General features: G+C 38.1%; 1 protein-coding gene across 1 annotated transcript in view; it reads right to left on the bottom strand.

The window, feature by feature from the left end:
- Positions 1 to 19,772, bottom strand: part of PLSCR4 (phospholipid scramblase 4) — a 133,961-nt gene that overhangs the window by 53,614 nt on the left and 60,575 nt on the right. Inside the window, exon 5 of the mRNA XM_027061655.2 lies at positions 8,914 to 8,963. Within this exon, the coding sequence (XP_026917456.2) occupies positions 8,914 to 8,963 (50 nt within the window). The remainder of the gene's footprint in view (positions 1 to 8,913; positions 8,964 to 19,772) is intronic.

The following is a 19,772-nucleotide window of genomic DNA, read 5'->3' as shown; positions in this document are numbered from 1 at the left end:
CAGTTGTCTTTTACAGAGATTGAGAAAAGAAAAAGGTAACTTTTATATTTACTCACATATGTATAATTTTTGCTTTTCATTTTTTCTTGTAGATAGAGACTTACCTCATTTCCCTTTGGGCTGGAGAATTTCTTTTGGTATTTCTTGTAGTATAGGACAACTCCAGACAAATTCGCTCAGCTTTTTTAATTTAAAAATATTTTTATTTTGGGGCGCCTGGGTGGCTCAGTCGGTTAAGCATCCGACTTCAGCTCAGGTCACGATCTCACGGTCCGTGAGTTCAAGCCCCGTGTCAGGCTCTGGGCTGATGGCTCAGAGCCTGGAGCCTGCTTCCGATTCTGTGTCTCCCTCTCTCTCTGCCCCTCCCCCGTTCATGCTCTGTCTCTCTCTGTCCCAAAAATAAATAAACGTTAAAAATATTTTTATTTTATATACATTTTAATGGTATCTTCACTGGATATAGAATTTTGGGTGAACAGATTTTTTTTTTCTTCCCCTACAATTTACAGTTTTAACCTCCATTTTATCTGATGGGATTCGTATTACTGGTTTTTGAGATGAAATGTGTCAGCTTTGGTTTTCTGCAGTTAGTTTATGATGTGTGGTTTTCTTTATATTTATCCTACTTAGTTTCCTCTGAGTGTCATAGATAGGTAGGTTGATAGTAGTTAAACTTTCAACCATAATTCCTTTAAATTACTTCCCAAACTGATTCTTGTTCTTTCCTTTCCTCCTGTGAATTCAATTAAATGTATGTTAGACTACTTACTGTTACTTCATTGGTCACCAAGACTTTATTTACTTTTTTCCAATTTTTTTTCTCTCTCCTTCTAAATGTTTATTTTTTTTTTTGAGAGACACAGAGAGAGCATGGGAAGAGGGGCAGAGAGAGAGGAGAGGGAGAATCCCAAGCAGGCTCTGGGCTGTCAGCACGGAGCCCAATGCAGGGCTCTATCTCACGAACCATGAGATCACGATCTGAGCCGAAATCAAGAATCCAACGCTTAACCGACTGAGCTACTCAGGCACCCCCCCAATTTTTTTCTCTCTAAATTGAATAATTTCTATGGTTTGCTTTTCATAATTTACTGGCCTTATTTCAATCTGTTGTTAAGCTCATTACAGATATTACATTTTTCAGTTCTTATATTCCTATTTGGTTCTTTTTCACAGCTTCTATGTACCTGCTGAGATTGCACACCTGTTCATTCATTTTGACCATCATTTTCTTTAAATTATTGAACATATTTATAATACCTGTTTACTACTCTTCCAATATTTGTTTCACCTTGGGATCTATTTGCATAGGTAGCTTTTTTTTTTGACATAGCCACAATTTTCTGTTTCTTAGGATGTATATTAATTTTTTATTGTATATAGGATATTGTGGATAATTATTGTAGAATTTCTGATGTTTGTCTTCTTTCTCTGAAAAGGATTAATTGTTCTCAGACATGTAGCTGAAGGCAGATCATCTTTAACTCCTGGACCTTTGGTTTATACTGTGTTAAGGCCAGTCTATCAAATGCCTGAAGGTTTTACCAAGCCCCACTATCCTTGGCAGTCCTCATATTCCAAACTCTATTTCCTGGCACTGAACAGCAAAAGAAACCTCTGTCCAGTCCTTTCAGCTGTTACTTTCTGCTGTCATCACTGGGGACTCCCCAGGACATGTATAGTTCAATGGTCAGTCAAGAATTATAGGGTTTTTTACAGGCAAATGTTAATGTTCTTCCCTCTGTATCACCTTACTTTCTGATATTACCCTCAATGCGCAGCCTGAAATCTCTTCACTGACATCACAAGTCAATAAAACTGGAGCATTCTACTTGAGTTGTAGCTGCCCTGCACCTGAGGACTGGGGACTGTCCACAGGGAAATGGCTGTATAAACATGGATCTCACTCAGTCATTATAATTCTCTTCTTTTACTGGTCAAATCCTCAACAGTTTTAGACAGCTTTTGACAGCTCTCCAATGTCTTCAAGTAATTGTTTCAGGTTCATTATTATCCATGGGATAGTTATTTCCAGTACAAGCTATCTTTTTTTTTTTTTTTTTGAGAGAGAGAGAAAGAGAGTGAGCCAAGTGGGGGAGGGGTAGAGAGAGGAGGACAGAGGATCCTAAGGAGGCTCTGTGCTGACAGCAGCAAGCCCGATGTGGGGCTTGAACTCATGAACTGCGACATCATGGCCTGAGCCAAAGTCAGACATTCAACTGACTGAGCCACCCAGGTGCCCCCAAGCTAACTTATCATTACTGAAATTCTAACTCTCACAGACTTATAACATTTTCAAGTATTTCATTCCTAGAGAAACCAACTATTATAAAGTTCTTTTTATTAAAATCTATATCCACAAGACATTCTTTGTTTTTGCTTGCTTCTACTTTTTGTTCCAAAAGATATTTCTTCCTTTAATTCAATAGCCTTTTCAGTTTTTGTAAATTGCTATCCACTTTTCCTTAAATATTTTCTTCTGAAGACTGAACGCTCTTTCTTTTTGCTACTTCTATTTTTTCATGATTGCAGATTCCTTACATTGAGATTAGCTTCCTTAGAATTATTAATTACTTTTTAATAGTTGGTCTGATACTGTGTAACACAACGAAATATCAATAGGACCCTATTATTGAGGCCCAATTATGTTAGCTTTATGGGCATAGTAACCATTTCTAGTATATTTGTGGTGATTAAACCCCAACATTAGTGACCCTGGAGTCTGTCTTTTCATTGTATATGACAGAAATTTTACTTATTAGTATTTGGTAGATGATCTTTTATTTCCTGACCTCTGTTCTTTAGTCCAGTAAGGTCTATGCATAAGATATAAGGGAAATGGAACCCAAAGAATTTTAACAAAAGAGTAAACAAAAATCGTAAGAAATGAGAGTAGGCTGGGGTGCCTGAGTGGCTCAGTCAGTTAAGTGTCTGACTTCGACTCAGGTCATGATCTCATGGTTCGTGGGTTCTAGCCCCAAGTCAGGCTCTATGCTGACATCTCAGACCTGGGGCTGCTTCGGATTCTGCGTCTCCCTCTCTCTCTGCCCCTCCCCCACTCACGTTCTATCTCTCTCTGTCTCTCAATAACAAATAAACATTTTTTAAAAAATGAGAGTAGGCTGAAGTTGGGGGTGGAAGATATGAGCATGGTGGAGAAAGGCTTTTCCCAGCAACTAAAGTATTCCTTGATTTTTTTTTTTTTGCCAGCAAATAATATTAGGTGAATTGCCCAGATTTCAATGATCATCCTCCTAGCTACTCTCAAAAATTTTGGAGTCAGAGTACTCCATGGCCCCTACAGTGTTCATACATTATAACATTGACCGTGAAAATGAACTTTCCTTCCAACTAATCAGTGTAAAGAGAGTACTTGTACAACTGGAAATATTTCTATTCGTGTGCAGCATTAGATACGAACAGGATGCCAGCAACAATATGCTTCAGGGTAAAGTTTCTCATTGTCAGATTTCTCCTTATGGATGGACTTGTTACAAATGTTGTGTTTCAAACTGACTTCTCTGGCACATTAACCAGGAAAAGTCAGTAAAAACAGAAATCCTTGTAATGAAATTGTTTCTCTCCAGAGTGCACATAATGGAAGTTTTTTTGCTCTCTTTGGAATCTTACCTGCTGACTTAGGGCTAATTTAGGGGGGGTCTCACCCAGAAACTCATTTAATGGCAATTTAAGAACACAATGTGGTTAGCCATTTATAGACAGTATCATCAAACCAGCTCTTTAAAACTATAGATATAGAGTCTGTACGAGCAACTGACTTTTTCATTTTAGAAAGAGAAACTTGTATTTTGCCTATATAATTTCATTTTCTTCATTAAATCCATTTAGGTCCACAGCTTTATGACTAAAATTAGAGGTAGCCTATTAAGGTTAATTTGAATCTGTATTTTGTTAACCTTTTGTGTTAGCTTTTTTCTTAGATTTTGTCATATACATTGACTTTTTTATGTCTACTTTTTTAACGTCTACATTTATGTCACTGATACAACTGCTGGGATAAATAAAGAATTTGCTAAGTTACCAATAGAGGCTAATTTCAGGATGAAAGAAATTCAGTAATTAATACTTTTGATAATTGTTCAACCAGCTAAAAATCCACTTAGACTGTCCTGTTATATAGCCACTTTTTTCTTTCTTGCCCAAAGCAATTAAAATGAACATTTGTGCTACATGTATGTTAAAAACAATGTTCATCATGGTGGTCCCATGATCTCTCTATAGTAACAAGCAGGAAAGGAAAATGTGTCCACTTCATAAGTTTGATATTTGAGAACACAAATTTGTTAATGTTGTTTACCACTCCTTTTGCTAAATGCTCACATTCTATTATTTAAAAAATAATACTATAAATTTGCCTGAAATTGATATTGTAGTGTATTGTGCATTGAATTGTATCCCCCTAAAAGATCTTATGCCCTAATTTTTGGTACTTGTGCCTGTGATCTTACTTGGACATAGGGCCTTTATGAATGTAATCAAATTAAAGTGAGACCACACTATGGGTGCCTGGGTGGCTAAGTCGGTTAAACATCTGACTTTGGCTTAGGTCATGATCTCACGGTTCATGACTTCAAGTCCTGCATTGGGCTCTGTGCTAACAGCTCAGAGCCTGGCACCTGCTTCACGTTCTGTGTCTCCCTCTCTCTCTGCCCCTCCCCTGCTCATGCCTGTCCCTCTCTGTCTCTCAAAAATAAACATTGACAAAAAAATTTAAATGCAACCATACTAAATTGGAGTGGTCCTAACCCAATGACTAGTGCCTTATAAGAAGAGAGAAATTGGAACACAGAGACAGACGAAGGAAAGCACCATGTGACAATGCAGGCAGAGATCGGAGTGATGTGTCTATAAAGCCAAGGAGCACCAAAGATTGCTAGCAACCTCCAGAAGCCAGGAGAGAGGTATAGAAGTGATTCTTCCTCTGAGTCTGCAAGAATGAATCAACCTTAATAACACCTTTTCTTCAAATTTCTAGCCTCCAGAACTGTGACAGAATAGAATTCTGTTATTTAATGTGATCTGGTTTGTGGCAATTTGTTAAAGCAACCAGAGAAAATTAAAATAGAATGTGTGTGTGTGTGTGTGTGTAAGATTTCTATAAGTCAATATTGCACTTTTTTCTCTGTGGAAATTGGGAGAGTTTGCCTTTCACTAGTTTTCTGAATGTTCACATGTTCTATGATGTTGAAAATATAATTGACAGTGGTTTCAAAGAAACATTTACATGTTATTTTGTGCCCATGGATGTAGTTTATATAATTTTAAAAGCTCATATTCAAGGTGCTTGCGTGGCTCAGTTGGTTGAGCACCAACTTCGCCAACCTGAGCGTGGCTCAGGTCGTATCTTGCGGTTTTTGAGTTCAAGCCCCGCATCAGGCACTGTGCTGACAGCTCAGAGCCTGAGCCTGCTTTGGATCCTGTGTCTCCCTCTCTCTCTGCCCCTTCCCCACTTGCACTCTGTCTCTCTTTCAAAAATAAAATGAACATTTAAAAAAAAAACTTAAAAAAGCTTGAACTCATTTATACCATCTATTCAAATTTTCTTTGATACATGAAGTGGAAAGTGGGTTGCATCTTCAAGAATACAGCAATAAAGAATGGAAAAGAATGACTGAAGTGTTTGGGGGAACACATGAAACCCTAATCAAAATTATTTCAATATCACCTCAAGGAAGCACAAATAAAAATGATTTATCAAGAAGAAAGAGAATTTCAATCTTATTGAAGTAAAATTATACTAAAAAGCATGGGGTGATTTTTAAAAAATACCTCAGGGCGCCTGGGTGGCGCAGTTGGTTAAGCGTCCGACTTCAGCCAGGTCACGATCTCGTGGTCCGTGAGTTCGAGCCCCGCGTCGGGCTCTGGGCTGATGGCTCAGAGCCTGGAGCCTGTTTCCGATTCTGTGTCTCCCTCTCTCTCTGCCCCTTGCCCGTTCATGCTCTGTCTCTCTCTGTCCCAAAAATAAATAAACGTTGAAAAAAAAATTAAAAAAAAATATATATCTCAAGGAACCTGGGTGGCTCGGTTCATTAAGCCTCCAACTCTTGATTTCAGCTCAAGTCATGATCTCCTGGTTCCTGAGATCAAGCCCTGCACTGATCAAGCTCAGCATGGAGCCCACTTAGGATTCTCCCTCTCTCCCTCTCTCTCTGTCCCTCCCCCACTCGCTCACTTGCAAATAAATAAATCAACATTAAAATAAATATTAAAAATATTTATATTTCTCTACAAACAAACAAACAAGTCCACAAGGTGTTTTGCAGGAAGAGAGAATCTAGAGCCAGAAAACTAAAAAAGTTACAGAAGATTTGGAGCTGAATTTACACAGTGAGGAATATAAGCTCATACTCCTACATAATTTGGAAAGCTAATAAATTCAACCTTTGGAGTTCTAATAAAACGAGAGTCGAAGCACACATCAAATTGGTATTCTGTTATCATTTCATTCAACAGATATTTTAAAAGTATCCTGAGCCATCTCTTTGGGTTCCTTGGAAATCAAACTAAGGGACAAATAGTGGGGTAATGCCTCCATTTGAAAGCACTAAACTTAAATTGAAAAAAACATTTTTTTTAATGTATAAAAAAACAGGAATAACAAACCTGATTCAGAAACATGTGTTCTCTCTGTCTTACATGTAGGAAGCCATGGGTAAAAGAGACTCTGGGTTGCATATAGGTGATAGAAATTTCCCTCGTGGCCTTAATGATGCAATAATTCCTGCCTGCTTCCCAACTAGCCTCCACTTGCTCCCACTGCACCTCTGTGTTATGGGATGCTATTCACTCTCATTATCAGTTCTTAGTTTCACATCTCTTCCACATTAATACTTTTCCACCTCTACTAAGCTCCAGGGGTTAGGTGAATATACCATATCTACAAAGAAAAGCAAAAAGAAATCGAAATCCTTGACCTGCAAAGAAAAAAAAATGGGATTACTGTTATCTTCCATTTTTCAAAAATACCTCAATCTTGCTACACTTTCTGGTAGAGAAGGGCAGAGGAAGGACAGGGAACAGAGAGGCTATGTGACACAGAGAGGTAGCCTAAATAGTTTGTCCAGCAGTAGACAGTTGTAAAGTGTCTTTAAGGCTCATATTTCAATAAAAATGTAAGTCTACAAGACAATTTGAAGAAAACAAGTCTCATTAAATTAGTACATTGATGGGGCGCCTGGGTGGCCGCAGTCAGTTGAGCAGCCAACTCTTGATTTCGGCTGAGGTCATGCCCTCACACTTTGTGAGATCGAGCCCTGTGTCAGGCTCTGTGCTGACAGCACAGAGCCTGCTTGAGTCTCTCTCTCTCTCTCTCTCTCTCTCTCTCTCTCTCTCTCTCTCTCTCTCTCTCTCTCCCCCTCTATACCATGCCCAATCCAAGTGTGCTCTTTCTCCCTCTCCAAATAAATAACTTAAAGAAAAAAGGTTAGTACATTGATGTGTTCATTGAATTGTATGAGAAAGACTTTGGAAATAGTAGTCCATCATTTTACAGTGGAGGGAGATAATACATGCCTACTGGACCAAAGAATTAAGATTTCTGAATGCATGAGAAGTGTACTGAACAACACCACAAGAGGAGGAACACTATAGCTTCATAAGAGTACATCCAACAGACCTCCTGACTTTCAGTTTAATTTGTATGGAGTGTACCTGTCAGATGTACCAGAAGATGAAAACAAGTGCAGAAGTTTCGTGGAGAGACTAGTGGAGAGACTATCCAGTTGGGCTGCAGAAAATCTGTGCTGATTCTTTCATTAATTTGGAAGAAGTCTGAGCTAAGCCAAGCACAGCACTTGACACATAACTAGCACTAAATTATTTGCAGAACAAAAGAATGAATCAAAGTAAGGAAGTAAAGAGGAGCACCCCTAGTTAAAATGACTGTTACTTGCTTGGGGAAGTTTATGAAATAAGCAACCAAGTTACATTAATTCAAACTATAAATTATTTAAGCTAAAGAGAATAGAATCTGAATAGTATCAGTTGAAAATTTATCTTTCCTGAGGCAGCTGGGTGGCAGCTGGGAGGCAGTCGGTTGGGCGTCCAACTTCAGCTCAGGTCATGATTTTGCGGTCTGTGAGTTCAAGCCCCGCATCAGGCTCTGTGCTGACAGCTCAGAGCCTGGAGCCTGCTTCGGATTCTGTGTCTCCCTCTCTCTCTGCCTCTCCCCTGCATACACTGTGTGTGTGTCTCTCTCTCTCAGAAATAAAATAAACATTAAAAAAATTATTCTTTCTTCCCTGCTTTAAATTTCATTTACAGTCTTGACAATAGATTTTTGTAAATTACAACAAAATTACATCTTTATGTTTTGGAAAAAAAAACACCAAAAAAAGAATACAGATATTTAAGTTCCAGTTTGATCTGTGACAAACCTTTAAATCTTTATTCTTATTTGTCATTGAAATAATGCCAATGCTCCTCTTTCAAAGAAACTTTTGATGATTTAAGACTGAAGCTCCCATCAGCATAGTTTCATTTATTTATTTATAAGATTTTTTTTTTAATTATTAAGTAATCTCTACTCCCAACATGGGACTGGAACTTACAACCCTGAGGTCAAGAGTCTCATGCTCTGCCTACTGAGTCAGCCAGGCACCCTAGCCCAGTTTCTTCACATCTGAATCTCCATGAATTAGTATAATCCTGGCACTTTAGCCAATTAATAAGTACTTGTTGAAGATTTCACAACTGAATAGTAATTCAAATGAAGCTTTTCAGCAACACTGAAAACTTCTCTTTTGAATCTTTCTGGCTCCTGGTTTGATTAATTCTGTGTTATACTTTTTTAGATTACCTGGCCATCATTTCTCAGCTGATAGAATCAAAAATGTCTGTCAAATTTACAAAACAATATTTCCTCCCAGTGTGAGAGTGCATTAAAACATTCCTTACTTTGGATACATTCCTCTTCTCGGCTGTTTGGAAGCAGTGAATCTGTCCACCTATAAGAAAACAAAAGAATTCCCCACCTTTTAATCAAAGGATTCCTGATCTCCTAAAAAAATAAACAAAAAATGAAAGGTTTGCAGATATCCATATGTTTGACTCATTGAATGGCACCAAAAGAGAAATTTCAGTCAATGAAAGAGGAAGACACCATTAAAACAGAGGGAAGAGGAAGTGAGATTAATTCTGGAGTGCTAGCAATTACTCCATTAAGTCCACGCCAATGGACTCCAATGAATCCATTAAAAGCAATGATAGCAAAACCAAAATGTAGGGCTGCTAAACGAACATTTTGGTAAAAGAAGTAAAATTTGGTATGACCCCACTTGTTGAGTTCTAAAAATATATATATATATTAAAAATTTAGTAAGCAAATTTTGATTGTTCTGTTTTATGACAGATTCCAGAGAACTGAAATACACTATACAAAAATGACTAACCAATCAAACAAACTAATACAGTGTACAAAATCAGTACTTCAAGAAGAGATCCACTGACCGTGATGGAAACCACTCTGACTTCTAGGGAATGTTGGTCAACCATGCAGATGGCCAGATACACACTCGCATCGAGTCTTGAAGGAAATACGGTAACCGACCCCTGGGTATGAATGTAAGAAAAGTGAACATCATCATCTCAGAATGAAGGCATTATGATTGTTTTTATTATTTGAATCAAGGGAAATATTTGGATTTACAATACTTACCTTTACTTTATGACTAAGCAAACTGCTGGATGTTAACAGGCAGAATCTAAATTATGTGAAGATGCCCTTTGCAAACATAAATATCTATCTCTCTTAGTGATAGATTAAGAAAGACATTAAGGTAAGAAAGCTGAGTGAAGTGAACATTGCTTCTTCTTAATTTGGATATAGCGAGTAAGTTACCAAGTTAAAGAGAAAGGGGTTTATAGAAATGAAATTAAAAAGAAATTATGTCCAAACCAGATTGAATCTTGCAGTGCATGAAGTATATATCAAGAATCTATAGCAAATACCAGAAGAAATATGTGAAAAGCTCATCAAAGAATGAGAAAAACAATAAAGATTTGGCTCAAGGTTTCAAAGGGGGGAAAAGGAGTCAAAAGAAGTTTTTAAGAAAATCTGACAAAATCAACACTTGGAAGATTGTACTTTTCATGTAAAAAAGATAAAAATTTCATTAATTTTTGGTGTCCACCTTTCTATAAACTTACATGTTCCCTACTTAAAAGGCAGATAGAGGTGGTAGAAACATCATGTTCCTGAACATCTGCAGAAACTGGTAACACTTAGGAAGTAACTGTAGTCATTGATCTCTGGACAATGGAACCTGGGAAATTCTGCAGTTTCTTATGCTCAGTGTTGAAAACCATGAAACTGAGACTCCTACTAAACTAATACAATTACGTATATTTTGTTTGTAACCCTGAAACTTTACCTTTGTAAAAAAAAGGCAAACAAAACAAAACAAACAAACAAAAACCTCTGGTCAAAGGAATGACAATTCAGAAATGTGCTGTAAATTTCTCTCTGAGACAATTGATCAAAATGTAACATAGCATTAAAACAATTTTTTTAAATTTTCCATAAAGTTTATTTATTTATTTTGAGAGAGACAGAGACAGCACGTATGGGGGAGGGGCAGAGAGAGAGAGAGGGAGAAAGGGAATCTCGAGCAGGCTCTGTGCTGCCAGTGCAGAGCCCAATGCAGGGCTTGAACTCACTAAACCATGAGATCATGGCAGGGCCAAAACCAAGAACCAGTTGCTTAACTGACTGAGCCACCCAGGCACCCCAGCATTAAACCATATTTTAATGAAATATGGCACCTACGATATATTTTAAAATTCTGGTGGAGTACATCAACTAAGAATTATTTATTGAACAGATACAGGGGTATCTTTCAAGCCCTCATTGTAGATGCATTTGGGCCTCAGCAACTGTCTAAAACCATGGTTCTCAAAGCTGGCTTCCCTGTAGACTTACCTGGCAAGATTTGTAAAAATATCAGTGTTTGGGCTCTCTATCCACAAAGATTCTGATTTAATTGTTATGGTGTGGACCCCAGAAACTAACGACTAGGTCTACCTCTAATATTTTGGGGAAACAAGTAAATGCTCTCTCCATCTCTTGTCTCTCTGTGTTTTCTATTGTTCTTTTTGTTTGTTTTATTTATTTTATTAAGGTCTGGCTTTCTCTGCTTCTGTATTCATATGACAGAAAACAGTCCCTGAGTCAATCATCTGTGATAGAAATGCTGGTCATCTTAGGAAAGTATGGATGCTTTTCTAGTACGTATAGGTAAAGATGTAGAGAATGGTAGGTGGCTGGCTTTAAAAAAAAAAAGGAAGAAAGAAAGAAAGAAAGAAAGCCCAATAAAGCAGGTACTGTTCAGTTATAGAGAAATTATCTTGGATCTCTAACTCTCCTTCCTATGCTGACATGTGAAATACAACATTTCAACACAACTTCTGTACTTACATTTTCTTATAATATTTTTGAAAAAAGTATTAAAATTCGTAGGTACACTGAAATTTTACTAATAAAATCATTGTTTCCTTTAGGTGTAATTCTTTAGTAGTTTTCATGAAGAGACATATTTCTTCTGCTGTGCAGACATAGCACCCCTCATTGTGCGCCATCCTGTTCCAGGATCTCAGTTTGCTTGTTAGCCTCACCGAGGGGGGTGGTGACAAGGTGGAGGGATGGGGAATAAGGAATGTGAGAGTGTGAGAGAGGGACATGATTTTTCTTTTTTTGACTACCTAGTAGAAACAAACCCAAAGCTTTTCTAAGTTCTAAGTAGATCTGCTAATCTTTAAGCAAGAGTTTTGTCATCTTTATTATTGTTGATGTCCCTCAAACTACAATATAATCTCCTCCCACATTATGTTCTTGAAACTAGTCCTTCCTTACTTTGTAACCCGTCATCAGAAGAGCATTCAGGTTTGGCTTTTCACAGTTCTGAAACCACGATTTGTGCCGTTAGAACAAAATACAATCTGGTTTTCTTTACTGCCATGGGCACTTTAGCCTACACCTCTGCATTCATTACTCTGCTGATGGGCTTTGGCAAAGCAGGGAGGAGTTTTGGCAGTGTCCTTGGTACAGTCACAGCCTTCCAGGAACATTAGAAAAGCACTCATCTTGGGTTCGTTTTGGCCTGGGTCAAGCCATAGCTGTAGCCATTGTGTCACAAGAGACTATCACCCTCAATAAGTCCCTACTTGGAAGTTGTTCTCAAAGCAACTTGGTTTTGCTGTGATAAACAATAAACACTGTCAAGAATTGCAGCCTTGAGATCTTAAGGGAGTCTGACATTCTTTGACCAGTGAGTCTAATTACCATAATTTGAAGCTACCAGTGACGAACTAAGAGCATCACCCATTCCTCCCTCTGCCCATCTCTGCTTAAGAAGCATTAACTGACTTTGAAGTATTTCTGTTTAAAAAGTCAGGCACTCATCTTTCCCGGAACACCAGGATAATTGTTCACTTCCGCAACTGAGATTGATATAAATGATATCACTATAGTTTGCAAAAAAGCAATTTTACTTCTTCATGAAAAAAACACCAGTTACTTCTCAATATAGTCCAACCATATTTTTTGTATATTTTTAAAATAATACAATTGCTAACCCTATCTCTTGGCAAAAGCCTTTTAGCAATGAAATAGTTGGGCAAAAATCACATGATGGAATCAAAAGGGGTTAATGAAAAGACTCTGACTTTAAGTTTTCAAAAAACAATACTTAATGATTACACAGGTCTTCAGAAACTCCTTTTGTATACTTTATCTTCAATTTTTATCAAGCTTAACTTAAATATGAGAAAACAGAGAGGTAAAATAAAAAAATTTATGAGCTTGTTGTATGTTGTTGAATGAGTTCGTGAATGTTGTTGTAAGAATTCAACCCAAATACTCTCACTTCAAGTCCGGTCCCCTTTTCACTATGTCATGTGACATCCACTGAAAAATGAAGAAACAAAACCCTAATTAGTAAACTGCCAAAATCCACGCAAAATAAACAAAATTCCAACTGATTCCATACACTCCACGCTCAGTATGATTCAGTCATCTCACGTGGGTGGATGCAAACTTAATCTACATTAGCAGATAGATGTCTAGTGTCCAAGCAAGGAAGGTCCCAGGCAGTTCACCTGTCCTCTGCAATGCAAAGAACGTGTTTGAAATATCATTTAGTTCCCAGGGCCTCATCTCAAATAGAGCTGCAGAACGTAGTGTCTTAAAGAGTCAGTAGAGTGAGAGTGCATCTTGATATAGCTTCATTTGAAAAGCAGCTAAAGCCAGAAATATTTACACTGGAAAAATAAAGATTTAGGAAGAAAGAAGAATGGGCCAGTTGTTTTGAAGTATTTGAATTACATAGAAGTAACTTTGCATTGCAATGTGTTGGTGCTAAAAACAAGGAATAGAATTTTCAGAGGAGGACGAATGATGTTCCTTCAGTATACCACTTTCCAATCATTACAGCTCTCCAGAAGTTTCAAAGGACCACCTCACGAACAGGGTTCAAAGGGTGCCTGGCCAGTACATTGTACAGAAGATTCCAGACCTGCCCACCTCCACCCAGCTCCCAACAGTTTAACCCAAGAAGGAAAGACTAGAGAGGTTCACTTGTTAGTGGAAGAGATCATACCTAACACTTTGACCATAGAAAGAGTTTGCCTACAAATACTTATAATAATGATTATAATAATGCTACTTGCTGCTGCTGATAATGAAGATAGGAAATCATACCAGTCATTTGAGAAGCTGAGTATAGCACATTGATTCTCTGGTTCTTTATCATTCTTTTTTTTTTTTTTTCAAAATGATACCCTTGGATGTTCAGGAGACAGACTGAAAAGCAGAGGCTCAGTTAATGCCCTCAATTTAGAACTACATCTCTAGGAGAGACAGTGCCCTTGAGCTAAAAATGTAATTCTTGGCTTGGAGTATCCTGGCAGAGATTAGAGCAGACAGCTGCTCCTGTATGCTGCTCTCCATTGAAACAAAGCTGTGTGATGCTCACTGAAACAAGTCTTGAACTGCTCTGCTCCACTGTCTCAACAGGTGCCCTGGAACCGAGGATTTTGTAATTCGGCTCTATATCTTTGCAAAGGTTCTGTGGCCTTTGAGTGCTTCTGCGTTTGTTGGGTGGTTTTGTAAACAGTGACTGGATGTTAGGTCCCCTGGGTTAGAGGCAGACAAGAGCAGTCCTGCCACTCGACATGTGTGTGCCCCCTAGATGTCCTCCCTTGCAATAGTAAAATGTCACTGATGCTTACCGCACTGGCTTGTTTGAAGGACTGAGGTAATCACATGCATAAAGGATTTAGCATGATATATAACAAATAAGTGCCGAAAAGGTATTCGTTGTTTTAATCACATCCATACTCATTGTTTCAAGCAAGAGTGATTCCACAACCTTAGATAGTTCTGCGAAGAGTTCAACTACAGTTTTGTTGTAAACAGCTAAGCCTTCTTGCCTATTGCTTACACTAAAGTAAGGTTTGCTGAACAATATGATCTGTTAGACAAAAGTCATCATAAAATATCAAATACATACTGAAAATAAATGCTACGTATCGGGATATAGAAATTGCTTCGTGTTAACTTGTGGCTTTTTATTTTATCAATTTCTTTGAAATATGGGAAGGTGAGAATAAAGAGACATTGTGCAATTGGACCAAGATAAATATAGTTTCGGGTTCTGAAGCAGGAGCTTCTGGGAGGGTGATGACTGGAATTAGCTCCCTTCCCTCTGCCACCGAATCCTGTGTCTGTTCTTCCTGAGTCAGATGGAAGCTGATGTTTATGGGAGTCTGCGGGCCACTGAGGCAGTGTGTTCCATAGTGGCCTTGGTGTGGAAGCTAATGCACAACCATGAACTCTTGGGCCGGATCAGTCTCTGAAGCCAGGGTTCCTATACTAAAGCCAAGAAGAAACTGAATCATGTGCAGATCCCTCCTGCCTTGTGTGCAGGAGAATAAGAATAGAATGGGTCATCAAGAGGTTTTCTTGAGGGGCACCTGGGTGGCTCAGTCAGTTAAGTGTCAGACTTTGGCTCAGATCATGATCTCACACTTCATGAGTTCGAGTCACACATCGGTCTCTGTGCTGACAGTTCAGAGCCTGGAACCTGTTTCAGATTCTGTGTTTCCCTTTTTCTCTGCCCCTCCTCTGCGCGTCTCTCTCTCTCTCTCAAAAATAAATAAACATTAAAAAAAAAAGAGGTTTTTTGAGGCGCTACAGTAAAGAAAGGTTGACTTGCTTGCTTTTATTCTACCAGTCTCAGAGGAGAAGCCACAGACCCCATAGTGACCCATATGCCCTAGCAACTCTGATCTCCTCCCCTATTCCTCTCTCACTCACTTGCTTCTGCTCCGGTCACACTAGCCTCTTTCTGATGCTTAAATGCCAGAATCACACTCCCACCCCAGGATGTTTACAATCATTACACCCTCTGTCTTTCTCAAATATTATGTAGTATAGTTATTTTAAATTCTTATATTTATGAATGCATTTATTAAATTTATTTTCTGCCTCTCCCTCTTTTCTCCCATATTATCTTCATTAGTCCTAGAAAAGAAAAGAGTAAAAAAAATAAATAAAATTTTATGCACAATAGGGGCACCTGGGTGGCTCAGTTAGTTAAGTGTCTGACTTTGGCTCCAGTCATGATCTCGCGATTCATGGGTTCGAGCCCCGTGTTGGGCTCTGTGCTGACAGCTCAGAGCCTAGAGCCTGCTTCAGATTCTGTGTCTCCTCTCTCTGCCCCTCTCCTGCTCATGTTCTCTCTCTCTCTCTCAAAAATAAAATAAACATTATATAAAAAAATTAAAAAAACATTAAAAATTTTTTAAAAAAATTCCATGCACAATAGAGACAACTTTGGAATCACTAAATTCTATTCCTGAAACCTTTATTACACTATATGTTAACCTACTTGGATTTAAATAAAATCTTAAAGAAAGTAATACGTTTAACAAGAAATGGATAGAACCTTCATGAAGAAGACTGAAATTTCAATGCTTGTTGTAAAATATAGGAAATGTAAGCAATGCTTTTCAATGGGAAGACTCAAGATTTCAAAAATCAATACATTTAAAGTTAATATATTCATTTAATACAAAAAACACTTAACTTTTAAAAAATTGCTAAAATGATCTTCAATTACATGAAGAAAAAAACTAAATGCCCAAGAATAGCCCAAGAAAACACTGGAAATGTAGCTTAATATATAGTTCACAGTAATTGAGCTAGTGAATATTTTTTTACAATGATTCAAATGATTTTGAAAACAATGTCTCTTAGCTTTCAATAGCAGATTTCTTTGTAAGCAATTATATATACTCACAAATATATGACAGTTGTTAAGTTTGCTAACCTATTTTCTTTAAAAAAATGTTTTTTTAATATTTTTATTTATTTTTGAGACAGAGAGAGACAGAGCATGAGCAGGGGAGGGGCAGAGAGAGAAGGAGACACAGAATCTGAAGCAGGGTCCAGGCTCTGAGCTGTCATCACAGACCCCGACGTGGGGCTCAAACTCATGGAGTGTGAAATCATGACCGGAGCTGAAGTCGGATGCTCAACCGACTGAGCCACCCGGGTGCCCCTTGTTAACCTATTTTCTACTCTGCTCTTGTTCAATTCTCATAATATGTTTCTTCCTATCATAATTATACTGTGATGAGTTTTAAATTTGGGGGACATAAGACTACCAGAAACAGGTTTGTTTATAGGCTCTAAAAATAAATAATGCAAAATAATAGAACATTTGAAAATGGCTACTTCCAGTGAATACATATAAGTTGTTTGCTTTCAATGTTTGTATATATTTTTCCTGTTTTTTTTTTAAGTTTATTTATTTATTTTGAGAGACACAGGGGCTCGGTGCTCTCAGCCCAGAGCCTGATACAGGGCTCAAACTCATGAACTGTGAGATCATGACCTGAGCTGAAATCAAGAGTTGGATGCTCAACCGACTGAGTCACCCAAGAGCCCCTATATTTTTCTTGTTTAAGTGTATGTTACCTGTGGATTTGGTGCCTTCCATGTTATTATGACAAGAAAGAAACTGTCCGTTCCCCACCCACTGAATTTAGTCAGATATTTTAGTCAGAAGTCAGTCAACTTCTCCAGGCCATTGATTCTTGTTAGGTTCGTAATGGAAATATTTTCAATATTTTTCTGATTGTGAAAATGATCCAGACATATTATAAAGATTCAAACAACACAGAAGAGAGGGAGCTAATGTGTCAGATGGAAACACACTCAAACACACACAAATGCAGGATAGAAGAAAGGGCCCAAAGCATTCTTAATTTCAATAATATATTTACCACATACAAAACAAACAAGTCCAGTCTGGAGACATGTGAAATTCAGATGTGGTAGCCTGGTCCCATTGACTCGATCTCAATTAGCCGACATGTGCAATATACTGTGCCAACCTTTGGACCTTAGGCCATATAGATAGATAGTTAGATAGTTAGATAGATAGATAGATAGATAGATAGATAGATAGATAGATAGATAGACAGATAGATAGGGATAGATACAGACAGACAGCTATTTCCAGATATATAGATATTTCTTTCTGGATTGAGAACATGCACCAGAAACCACCTAGCCTTTTGAAATGTCCACCTCCAATATCTTCAACTCTTTCTTTTTTCTTTCTTCTGCTTAGGCAAAATTTAGGCTTTGCCCCTGATCTGAAAAAAGTACCCTGTTGTCTCCATTTCTCCCTATACACCATGGAGACTTTTTTCTTCTTCTCGACTGAAAAGCATTTCTATCTTATTTTCCATTCATTTCTCAACTGCTTGCAATCTGGCTTGCTTTCTTAATTCTCCATGGAAATGATTCTGGCATAGTTCACGAATGACCTCTGTATTTCCAAATTCAATGGAAACAATTAAGTCTTTATTTACTGACCCTTCATGGCTCTCTGCTCCTTGACATCACACCCTCCTGGTTCTCATACTTTTGCAGTTCTTTGCCTCTTTCACAACTCCCCCCCCCCCACCACATAACCTCTAAATGTCCATGTTCCCTAGGATACATTACTTGACAAATCTTTGCTGGGTAATCTCACATTTTCAAATGTTTTCAGTGACTACCTTTGTATTGAAATTCCCAAACCTCCTGATTCCACAGAGAGCTCGTCCTCAGCTATAGACTCATATATCCAATTGCTTACTAGACATTCCCATCGGGGCCTGGCAATGGCATCCCAAATTCAACAGATTCAAAATAAAATTGATTTTATCCCAGGCATATTTTTCTATGTTTCCTGTTTTGATTGGTGGTACTATAATGCACTTAGCTAGAAATCAGGAGTTTTCCTTGAAACTCACCTTCCACTAACTAACATCTAATCAATTGCTGTATGTGTGTAGATCTTGCCTCTCAAATAATTGTCCTCTTTTCCTTCTTTAATACCACAAAGGTATGCAAACTGTCTTAATGATTGTCTTAATCATTGTCCTAATGATGTAACCAAAATACAATTCAAACCACATTAGTCCCCTGTTTAAATCCTTCATTGCCTTGGGGCACCTGGGTGACTCAGTCAGTTGAGCTTCTGACTCTTTTTCTTTCTTTCTTTTTCTTTCTTTCTTTCTTTTTCTTTCTTTCTTTCTTTCTTTCTTTCTTTCTTTCTTTCTTTCTTTTTGAGAAAGAGAGAGACACACACACAGAGCGTGAGTGGGGGAGGGGCAGAGAGAGAGGGACACACAGAATCTGAATCAGGCTCCAGGCTCTGAGCTGTCAGCACAGAACCCAACGCGGGGCTCGAACCCATGAACCGTGAGCTCATGATGACCTGAAACAAAGTCGGACGTTTAACAGACTGAGCCAGACTGAACAGACTGTTCCTCTTTTCATATCATCCCCTTATTTTGGAATCTTCTTCTACTTCCATCCCTCTTCTATTTCTGCCCTTTACCTGGGTAACTCCTATACAAATCTTGGCTCAGGCCTTACTCCCCAAACCTTTCCAACTCCTCTCTGCTATTCTTCCTTCATCCCATTGGGTTAAATCCTCTTTTTATGGATCCTCCGGCACCTCTCCCTATCATCATCCTCACACCGTATGTTACAATTAGCTTTGTGGGCTCATGGGTAGACTGTGTCCAAGGTGGCACCTGTGTAATCCCAGTTCTTAGCACAGTGGCGGGCACATGGTTGGATTCAATACATATCTTGGATGGACAGATGTATGGTATCTTTCACTAGATTTCTTGAATAGTCACTTAGTGAGTGCCAACTAAATGGAAAGTTATCACAGGCATTATCGTCACCAAGGACATACTGCTTGTTCCATTTTTCTAATTTTCACCCCTTTTTGATTAAGATCCAAGAACATTTGAAAATGTTTTGAAAGTGAATTAACAATACACTGAAAACTAATTAACGATCCACTGAGTACATATTTGTTAAACAATGTTTGTGTGTCAGCTGGTGTGGTAATTGCTTCCTCCATTACTTTGGTACACATCCAAAGAGGAGGTTAAAACCATTGTTTTATTTAACCACGTTTACACATTCCTGTTCCTTTACCTTGTAGAAGTTTTCAACAAACTTAGAACGTTCTTGGACATAGGAGCAACTATGATACAATCTACCACAAAATTAGCCATGGCTGGACATGATCTAATAATATCCATTATATGTTTATTTTACATTGTAATATTTATTTGTGTTCTGCCAGACCTGAGCCAAGTCTTAAATAATCTGCTTAAATGATTGGCTTGAGTAAATTGAGTCATGCCTGAGCTTCATACTGGTCAAGAAAAAAAAAAAAAAA

This window comes from Acinonyx jubatus, chromosome C2 (assembly GCF_027475565.1).
Source record: "Acinonyx jubatus isolate Ajub_Pintada_27869175 chromosome C2, VMU_Ajub_asm_v1.0, whole genome shotgun sequence".
Taxonomy (NCBI): domain Eukaryota; kingdom Metazoa; phylum Chordata; class Mammalia; order Carnivora; family Felidae; genus Acinonyx; species Acinonyx jubatus.
This window is presented reverse-complemented; position numbering and strand designations above follow the sequence as displayed.